The 10,819-nt window shown below is 47.3% G+C and overlaps 1 protein-coding gene across 1 annotated transcript in view; it reads left to right on the top strand.

Moving 5' to 3' along the window:
- The first annotated feature begins 1,177 nt into the window (after positions 1 to 1,177).
- Positions 1,178 to 10,819, top strand: part of LOC137541109 (tubulin-specific chaperone D-like) — a 1,052,576-nt gene continuing 1,042,934 nt past the window's right edge. Inside the window, exons 1-2 of the mRNA XM_068262255.1 lie at positions 1,178 to 1,383; positions 1,601 to 1,651. Of these exons, the coding sequence (XP_068118356.1) occupies positions 1,212 to 1,383; positions 1,601 to 1,651 (223 nt within the window). The 5' untranslated portion in view covers positions 1,178 to 1,211. The remainder of the gene's footprint in view (positions 1,384 to 1,600; positions 1,652 to 10,819) is intronic.

The raw sequence follows: 10,819 nt of genomic DNA, 5'->3' as shown, positions 1-10,819 counted from the left end.
TAAAATGATGTGGAGAACAGCAGTGCCTTTTTTGAACTCTTGGAGTGCTGTTGAGTAGACTGGTAGTGCATAAATAGGCTATTTTGTGCTGTGTCTGTTCAATTGAAAACTTTGCTTCCCAGTCTCTCTTGCAGCTGCAGTAATGTCAATCTGCTGCTCCTCCCTCTTGCCATGGGATATCGGCCTCCATTGCTTGTCACTTGTGGTTCTCACCTCTCAATCTCTCAGTTATACAAATCTCCTCCAGCCATGCTCCAGTGGGCCAGAGTCCGTCACATTGTTGTGATAGTACGGCATGGTCATATTAGTAAACAGGAATTACAGCCTGACTCACTGAACCACATGGCCGCAGCAGCCAGCTCTGTAAGGGCGAGTTCACATTGGGAGCACAAATTGTGAATTGATTTTGCGGCACAATTTAATGTTTTTACTGTGTTGTGAGTCCTGCTCAATAGAATGAGAATCACAGCTCCCCCTATGCTAATGCCTATGAGATGTGGGAAAAAACGATATGGATCACAGCCTTACGCCAATTTTTTTTGGGGGGGGAGGGAGTAATAACTATAGAAATAAATAAAAAAACAATCACAACAGCTATCACAGACCACTAAAAGAAAGGCCTATTTGTGTGAAGAAATGGAGGTAAGATTCATTTGTTAAGTTCTATGGCCCTGCCGTGAGCTGTTAAAGCTGCAGAGTGCAGAAGTGTGAAAAATTGCCTGGTTGCGAGGGGGGTGTAAGCCTGTAGTTCTCAACTGGCTAAAATGTTTGCTTTTGATTCCCCCCCCCCCCCTCCAGTGGACTGTATCTGGGGTTTTGGACAGCTGTTCTCGGGATTTGGGATCAGCGCTGCCGCTGATGTCCTTGCAGTTGCATGTGGCTCAATAATCAGATGGAAACGCATGAAGTGTGAAAGGGGCCGCATACTTCCTGTTGGCGTTTGGATGTGTTTGGAACTGAATAACCGCCTCTGTACGGTGCAGCTACTGGCATTATTCTGACATCCATAGCAGCCAATCAGGAACCAGATCTGCCTGGCCAGGTTAGACTTCTGCAATGTGTGATGTGGAGGAGAATATATTCCTGCGATGGTGCTGTGCTCATACAGAGATCATTCAGCTGTAACTAGCAACATAATGGCGGCTCAGGAAAGCCTCTGTTCTGTGTGCTTAGGTGGGAGCCGTGAGCGTCTCTAGTGCAGAATCATCACAATGGTGGCAGACCGTGCTGAGCGAGAGGAAGATGGCAGCCCGGAGATTGTATCGAGTGGTAACATCTTGGGATCTTTTACGGAGAGCAAACAGACACAAGACCTGATTGTCAACCTGCAGATGTCCTGTATGGAGCCGGTGAGCAGAGAGGTGTGTGCGCAGAGCTTTAAAGGTAAGCGAACCAGACTGCAAATTACTAGATCCATATGTGTGTGACTGCGGGACATAGTGAGTCCTGCTGATCCAGAATCTGTTTGGGGGTAGAGGTGGAGGGGGGATTGCTGGGGTAATAGATTGAACTCTGTGCTTGGGGATTAGGCAGGGGTAGGAGACGAGAAGCCTGTATGTCCCTTGTCTGAGTCTCACCATCCTCTCTTCTTTTATTGTAGTTATTATGGACAATTATCAGGAGCAGCCTCACCTTCTGGATCCACATCTAGGTAAGCTATTTTCATAACCATAGACAATAGAGTAGGGGCCAGCAAGGCACCTCCAGGCCGCAGAGAAATGTTGCTAATGTTAATAAGTGTGAAGCCAGTTGACACTTCACTTTGTAAACAGATCACTTTGTGAACCTGTCAGGGCTGCTGTATCACGATCATGGCTTCAAAGTGAAAGGTTCAGATCAGGGTCATGGCTACAGAGTCATTGCTTCAGATCAGGTTCATGGTGTCAGAACAGGGTCAGGAGGACTCCAGTCAGTGGCTCAGATCAGTCATGTCGTTGAGTCATGGGTTCAGATCAGGGGTGTGGCTCCAGAGTCATGGGTTCAGATCAGGATCATGGCTACTGAGTCATGGATTCAGATCAAGGTCATGGCGTCAGATCACGGTCATGGCTACCGAGTCATGGGTTCAGATCAAGGTCATGGCGTCTGTCATAGGTTCAGATCACGGTCATGGCTACAGAGTCATGGGTTCAGGTCAAGGTCATGGCGTCGTTCATGGGTTCAGATCAGGGTCATGGCTTCAGATCAGGGCTGTGGCATCAGTCATGGGTTTAGATCAGGATAATGGTGTTTACATTTCGAACCAATTTCAGACTCTGATGCCTATTATAATTTGTATGTAATCAAAAGTAAACCCATTCAGTTATAAAGTTTTTATTATTACTATTTAGTATTTATATAGCTCCGACATCTTACGCAGAGCTGTACACAGTATATTGTCTTGTCCCTTAAAGAGGAATGTTAACCAAGGAATAAACTCCATTCCAGTCAGTAGCTGATACCCCCTTTCCCATGAGAACTCTCTACCTTTTCTCTAATAGATCTTTGGGTAATGTCGATCACGGAGGCGCCCTTTGTTGTTATACTGTTGTGCTTAGTTTTTGAACAATTTATATGGTAAGAATATAACGTCTTACCTGCAATGAATGACTCTCAAAATGATAAATAGATAGGACATTTATTGTGCACCTTAGACAACGCGTTTCGCGACTACACGTCGCTTCCTCAGGTCAAGTAATTGTGCTTTGAAAGAAAAAATTCCAGATGGCACTCAGAATCACAAACAAATTACATACATACAACAATATATAAAAAAAAAATATATAAAAATATATGTAAAAACCATGAACATATAAAATCCTAACATATTAAATTACATGTGAAAATAACACATTTAGAGATTCACCCACATGAGGAATTCACCATTAATAAAAATAATTGACAATTAATATACAATAAACCTTAAGAGATTACCCCCACATACCACTCTTCAATTCCCCCAATAATGGTGAGCCCCAGAAGATCTTGGCCACCATCATGGCCACCGGAGCTCCCTCCCCGGATCTCCATCATGGCCACCGGAGCTCCCTCCCCATGCTTTTGCCAACCAGCCACACACAGCATGGCGGCGACTCTTTTCCTCCCTCCCTAGCCACATCCAATATGGCGGACAGCGCCCCCTCCCCACATACGGACCAGCCAGCCACACACAATATGGCGGCGGCTCCGTCTTGTCCCGCAGGATGTGACGTAGGCTAATCCTACGTCACGTAGACCCGGAAATAGGCAAACACTATGCCACTATAATTAAACACCGGCAGCTCGTGCGCCCGTTATGGCGCCCAGGATTTCTGGATAGCAATTATAGGTAAGCCGCTTTCACTGCCCCCGCCTCCTCACATATAAGCATGCTCTTCTCCCCTTCCGGGCACTATTCAACTAACGTGGCGCAGCCATAAGTGAGTACTTTCTTCAATCACATGATTGGTACTCCTGAAACTTATACCATTACACCGTTGTCCCCTCTATATGCCTGAAATTCTCTGCCTTTCTAATGGCTCACATAATTAGAATTTAACTTGACATATTTGCAGAGATACACATATGTATATGCACACACTTTCTCCATATATACTGCTCATTATGTAACATGCCCCGTGTTCTTAAGGTATTCCACCACTCTTTTTTGTCTCTACATGCAATACTATTACGTTGTCTCTACACTTAGGTATAGGCTCCAATTTATCATAATACATAGCCCATTAAAGGGTTTTTTTAATTTATTTTTTTTACTTGTCTATTCATTACCACTTTTTATTGTACCTTCCCAATTAGGCGGCCATTCTTGGCTTATGTACAATAATCACTATTTACTAGTGTTGGGCGAACAGTGTTCGCCACTGTTCGGGTTCTGCAGAACATCACCCTGTTCGGGTGATGTTCGAGTTCGGCCGAACACCTGACGGTGCTCGGCCAAACCGTTCGGCCATATGGCCGAACTAAGAGCGCATGGCCGAACGTTCCCCGAACGTTCGGCTAGCGCTGTGATTGGCCGAACGGGTCACGTGGTTCGGACCCGAACGCGCTCTGATTGGCCGAACTGTCACGTGGTTCGGGTAAATAAATACCCGAACCACGTCATATCTCCGCCATTTGTCTGTGGGTTTAGCTTTGGGTAGGCAGGCAGGGTAGTTCGCGCTCCAGCCACGCTAGCCAGGGTCCCCCCCAGTCATTGTGTGTCGCTGCTGGGAATAGTAGTACACCGCTCGCTCAGCATTCTGTTTACTGCCACTCTGTGTACCTCGCTCAGCCACACTATATAGCATTCTGTTTACTGCCACTCTGTGTCTGCTGGGAATAGTAGTACACCGCTTGCACAGCCACACTATATAGCATTCTGTTTACTGCCACTCTGTGTACCTCGCTCAGCCACACTATATAGCATTCTGTTTACTGCCACTCTGTGTCTGCTGGGAATAGTGGTACACCGCTCGCTCAGCCACACTATATAGCATTCTGTTCACTGTTCTGTGTCTGCTTGGAATAGTGGTACACCGCTCGTTCAGCCACACTATATAGCATTCTGTGTACTGTTCTGTGTCTGCTGGGAACAGTAGTACACCGCTCGTTCAGCCACACTATATAGCATTCTGTGTACTGTTCTGTGTCTGCTGGGAACAGTAGTACACCGCTCGCTCAGCCACACTATATAGCATTCTGTTCACTGTTCTGTGTCTGCTGGGAATAGTGGTACACCGCTCGCTCAGCCACACTATATAGCATTCTGTTCACTGTTCTGTGTCTGCTGGGAATAGTGGTACACCGCTCGCTCAGCCACACTATATAGCATTCTGTTTACTGTTCTGTGTCTGCTGGGAATAGTGGTACACCGCTCGCTCATCCACACTATATAGCATTCTGTTCACTGTTCTGTGTCTGCTGGGAATAGTGGTACACCGCTCGCTCAGCCACACTATATAGCATTCTGTTCACTGTTCTGTGTCTGCTGGGAATAGTGGTACACCGCTCGCTCAGCCACACTATATAGCATTCTGTTTACTGCCACTCTGTGTACCTCGCTCAGCCACACTATATAGCATTCTGTTTACTGCCACTCTGTGTCTGCTGGGAATAGTGGTACACCGCTCGCTCAGCCACACTATATAGCATTCTGTTCACTGTTCTGTGTCTGCTTGGAATAGTGGTACACCGCTCGCTCAGCCACACTATATAGCATTCTGTTTACTGTTCTGTGTCTGCTGGGAATAGTGGTACACCGCTCGCTCAGCCACACTATATAGCATTCTGTTCACTGTTCTGTGTCTGCTGGGAATAGTGGTACACCGCTCGCTCAGCCACACTATATAGCATTCTGTTTACTGTTCTGTGTCTGCTGGGAACAGTAGTACACCGCTCGCTCAGCCAGAGTATATAGCATTGTGTTTACTGCCACTCTGTGTACACCGCTCAGCCAGACTATATACCATTGTTTACTGACACTCTGTGTACACCACTCAGCCACACTATATACCATTGTTTACTGACACTCTGTGTACACCGCTCAGCCAGACTATATACCATTGTTTACTGCCACTCTGATTCTGCTGGGAACAGTAGTACACCGCTCGCTCAGCCAGACTATATACCATTGTTTACTGACACTCTATGTACACCGCTCAGCCAGACTATATACCATTGTTTACTGCCACTCTGATTCTGCTGGGAACAGTAGTACACCGCTCGCTCAGCCAGACTATATACCATTGTTTACTGACACTCTATGTACACCGCTCAGCCAGACTATATACCATTGTTTACTGCCACTCTGATTCTGCTGGGAACAGTAGTACACCGCTCGCTCAGCCAGACTATATAGCATTGTGTTTACTGCCACTCTGTGTACACCGCTCAGCCACACTATATAGCATTGCGTACTCTGCCAGTCAGTGTGTATATTGCTGGGATCAGTAATACTCCACTCACCGTCAACCACTATATGAGCTCAACATGAGTTCCCCAGAGACCTCCGCTGTGAGCAGCACTCCCAACAACAGCAACAGCCAACGCCCCACGCAAGCTATAACATCCACCCCAGCAGCCAGTGGTCAGCAGCAGCCCTCCCCGGAGGAGAACGTTGTGTCCATCAGTCCGTCGCCAGAGCGATTAATGAGGGCTGCCATTGAGGAGATGATGGGGCCTGATGTGGAGGAGGAGGTCTGGCTCAGGCCAGCATCCCAAGTTAATGTTGAGGACGATGAGGGGTCTGTGTCTGGGGATGTTGGGGTGGCAGAGGTGGTGGGTGGGTCAGACTCAGGAGAAGAGTTGTATGATGAGGATGATGATCGGGACCATCTGTATGTGCCTCAGAGTCCGACCCCGGAAAACATGTTGTATCGTGTGTTTAGGTACTAAAATCTGCGTTCCCTCCCAGTAGTGTTGGGCGAACAGTGTTTGCCACTGTTCGGGTTCTGCAGAACATCACCCTGTTCGGGGTGACTATATAGCAGACTATATAGCATTGTGTTTAATGCCACTCTGTGTACACGGCTCAGCCACACTATATAGCATTGTGTTTACTTCCACTCTGTGTCTGCTGGGAACAGTAGTACACCGCTCACCCGCCACTGTATAGCATTGTGCTCTGTGTCACTGCTGACAATAGTGGTACACCGCTCACCCACCACTGTATAGCATTTCTGTACTGCCACTGTACTGCTGCCAGTCAGCGTGTACTTTAAGGATAAGTGAAATGAGGAAGAAATCCGGTGAAAGAGGGAGGGGCAAGGGAAGAGGTGTTTCCCCTGACGGTTCACGTACAGGCCACAGGGGAGCACCCAAGAAAACCCACTCAATACTGCCCATGTTGTCCAGGACAACAACCCTCACAGATCCAAAAGAACAGGACCAGATAATTACTTGGATGACCTCTCAAGCGTCCAGCAGTGGGTTAAGCAGCACCAGCACATCACGCACGAGGTCCGAGTCCTCAGCCAGTTAAAGTCTGGGCTTTCTTTGAAGACTGCACTGAGGATGTTACCATGGCGATTTGCAAGGTGTGCAAGACCCGCCTGAGCAGGGGGAAAAGTATTAACAACCTCTCCACCACCAGCATGAGCCGCCACATTCTATCCAAACATCCCACTCTGTGGGCAAACGCGGCAGGACAGGGTACCACCAGCAACACTGCCTCCCTTGGGTTCACCAGACTCACCACCAGACCCGCCTCAGCAGCAGCAGTAGCCCAGCCATTGCGTGGTTCACAACATTCACAAACATCAGACGATGCTGACACTGTCACTTTCCGGACTAGTGCTCTTGAGGTCTCCCAGTGTTCATCAAACACAACAACCAACAGCCCTTCGGTGTGCAGCGCTACGGTTGAGTTGTCTGTTTCTGAGATGTTTGAGCACAAGAGGAAATTGCCAGCAAATGACCCCCGGGCCGTGGCAGTAACAGCCAGCCAGCATAGCCAAGCTTCTGGCCTGCGAAATGCTGCCATATCGAGTGGTGGAGACAAACAGCTTCAAGGGCATGATGTCAGTGGCCATCCCACGTTACGTGGTTCCCAGCCGCTACCACTTTGCGCGCTCTGCAGTGCCTGAGTTGCATGAGCACGTGGTCAGCTAAATAACCCGAAGCTTGAAGAATGCCGTTGCCTGCAAGGTTCACCTCACCACTGACACCTGGACGAGTGCGTTCGGCCAGGGTCGATACATCTCCCTTACCGCGCACTGGGTGAACCTTGTGGAGCCTGGCAGCGATTCCTCACCTGCTACGGCGCGGGTGTTGCCCACGCCGCAAACAGCTGGATAACAACAGCAGCACCTACCTCTCTGACTCCTTCTCCTCCAACGCATCTCAAAGCTGTACCTCATCCGGAAATGCTAACCCAGCACCAGCAGCAGTAGGATCGTGGAAGCAGTGCAGCACAGCTGTTGGCATGCGTCAGCAAGCGTTGCTGAAGCTGATCTGCCTTGGGGATAAGCAGCACACAGGGGAGGAAATTTGGAGGGGAATAAAGGAACAGACGGATTTGTGGCTGGCACCGCTGGACCTGAAACCGGGCATGAAGCTAGACACCTGGCACGAACTGGCAATGTACGCAATAGAGGTGCTGGCTTGCCCGGCAGCCAGCGTTATGTCGGAACGCTGTTTCAGTGCTGCCGGAGGCATCATCACAGATCGGCGTATCCGCCTCTCCACAGAAAATGCAGACCGTCTGACTCAAATTAAAATGAATCAATCCTGGATTGGAAACGACTACGCAACACTCCTGGACCCCAACCAAGTAACATGACCGATGAACATCTGGGATGGTTTAGCGTTTCCGGTCCCTGTTTATTGAACCTCTCATCTGTATTACATTTATGACTGCATGGCGGCAAAAAGCATTGCTGCTATATCCGCACGCTTTTTGTCCTCATGCAAGGCCTGGGTTGTTGTGTCTCACAAAGCGTGGCCTTCTCCTCCTGCGCCTCCTCCTGTTCCATCACGTGTGCTGCTGCTGCTGCTGGGTTACCGTTGCCGCGTGGTCCCTGTTTATTGAACCTCTTATCTTTATTACATTTATGACTACATGGCGGTACAAAGCATGCTATCCGCACGCTTTTTGTCCTCATGCAAGGCCTGGGTTGTTGTGTCTCACAAAGCGTGGCCTTCTCCTCCTGCGCCTCCTCCTGTTCCATCACGTGTGCTGCTGCTGCTGCTGCTGCTGGGTTAGCGTTGCCGCGTGGTCCCTGTTTATTGAACCTCTTATCTTTATTACATTTATGACTACATGGCGGTACAAAGCATGCTATCCGCACGCTTTTTGTCCTCATGCAAGGCCTGGGTTGTTGTGTCTCACAAAGCGTGGCCTTCTCCTCCTGCGCCTCCTCCTGTTCCATCACGTGTGCTGCTGCTGGGTTAGCGTTGCCGCGTGGTCCCTGTTTATTGAACCACTTATCTTTATTACATTTATGACTGCATGGTGGTACAAAGCATGCTATCCGCACGCTTCTTGTCCTCATGCAAGGCCTGGGTTGTTGTGTCTCAAAGCGTGGCCTTCTCCTCCTGCGCCACCCTCCTCCTGTTCCATCACGTGTGCTGCTGCTGGGTTAGCATTACCGGTCCCTTTTCCTGGAACCTCTTATATGTATTACATTTATGACTGCATGCCGACAAAAAGCATGTTACCTGTGCAAAGAAAACAGACATTTCCCGCATTTAAAAGACAGTTTTCCCTTTGAAACTTTAAAATCGATTTTCTCAAAAACTATAAGCTCTTTTTGCTAAATTTTTTTTTCCTCTTGTACCCACTCCCAAGGTGCACATACCCTGTAAATTTGGGGTATGTAGCATATAAGGAGGCTTTACAAAGCACAAAAGTTCGGGTCCCCATTGACTTCCATTATGTTCGGAGTTCGGGTCGAACACCCGAACATCGCGGCCATGTTCGGCCTGTTCGGCCCGAACCCGAACATCTAGATGTTCGCCCAACACTACTATTTACTAGCAATCTAATTTTACAAGTCCAAATTTAATGGTCTATTACTTTTACCAATGGGGAATCCTTCTTTTAGATGAATCTCTTAAGGTTTATTGTATATTAATTGTCAATTATTTTTTATTAATGGTGAATTCCTCATGTGGGTGAATCTCTAAATGTGTTATTTTCACATGTAATTTAATGTTAGGATTTTATGTTCATGGTTTTTATATATTTTTTTATATATTGTTGTATGTAATTTGTTTGTGATTCTGAGTGCCATCTGGAATTTTTTCTTTCAAAGCACAATTACTTGACCTGAGGAAGCGACGTGTAGTCGCGAAACGCGTTGTCTAAGGTGCACAATCAATTTCCTATCTATTTATCGTTTTGAGTCATTCATTGCAGGTAAGACGTTATATTCTTACCATATAAATTGTTCAAAAACTAAGCACAACAGTATAACAACAAAGGGCGCCTCCGTGATCGACATTACCCAAAGTGTTATACCCTACTTGCTAGGGGAGCTGTTCCTATCTCCGTGTAGGACACTCTTTTTTTTCTTAAGGGGCTGTGACCAAAAAGGCCGAGTGGAGACGGTACTTCTCCATATGTGTTGAAAGTGGTTGCCATCAAAAGTAACCCACTTTTGTGAGTATAATAATCCTTATTTTTTGTCCATTTATCGAGCCGTTATTACACGATAGTGGGCTCCCGGTGCCCCTGTGTTTTTTGTTTTTTGTCTTTTATTTTATCCAGTCTCTAATAGATAATCAGGGGAGTCTGTCTGGCTGATATTGTGGTGAAACGCCTCCCACAGTGTAATGTCATGACCGTGGTCCTGACCGTTTGCTCTCTGAGAACCTCATTGCATTGTGGGAAAGAACTGCTTTCTCCAGCTGTCAAGCAAGCAGTATTTCACTCTGTGCATAGAAATCTCAGTAATGAACATTCCGCACAGATCACCTGGCAGAACTAAACACGTCACCACCAGTGATACATCTCAGAATGTTAATCAGGGAGAGGAAAGATTTTACAATGAGCAAACACTGACTAAATAATCTGTAAATACTATTGTAAACCAATGTTTCTCAAACCTGTCCTCGTGACTCCCCAGCGGTGCATGGTTTGCAGGCAACCTCACTTATGCACAGGTGGGGTAGTTAGTGTCTCAGCTAGGTGGATTCCATGTAGCTGTGACACTAATTACACCACCTTTGCGTAAGTGAGGTTGCCTGCAAACCATGCACTTTTGGGGAGTCACAAGGACAGGTTTGAGAAACTCACAATAAGCAATTTTATTGTAATTTTCACTACAATTCCTATTTAATTGTCCCTCAGAGGGGCTCACAATTGAATGCCTACCATAGCCCCATGTCTATATTGTGTAGTGTATGTATCATAGTCTGTATG

Source organism: Hyperolius riggenbachi, chromosome 12 (assembly GCF_040937935.1).
Source record: "Hyperolius riggenbachi isolate aHypRig1 chromosome 12, aHypRig1.pri, whole genome shotgun sequence".
Lineage (NCBI taxonomy): Eukaryota > Metazoa > Chordata > Amphibia > Anura > Hyperoliidae > Hyperolius > Hyperolius riggenbachi.
This window is presented reverse-complemented; position numbering and strand designations above follow the sequence as displayed.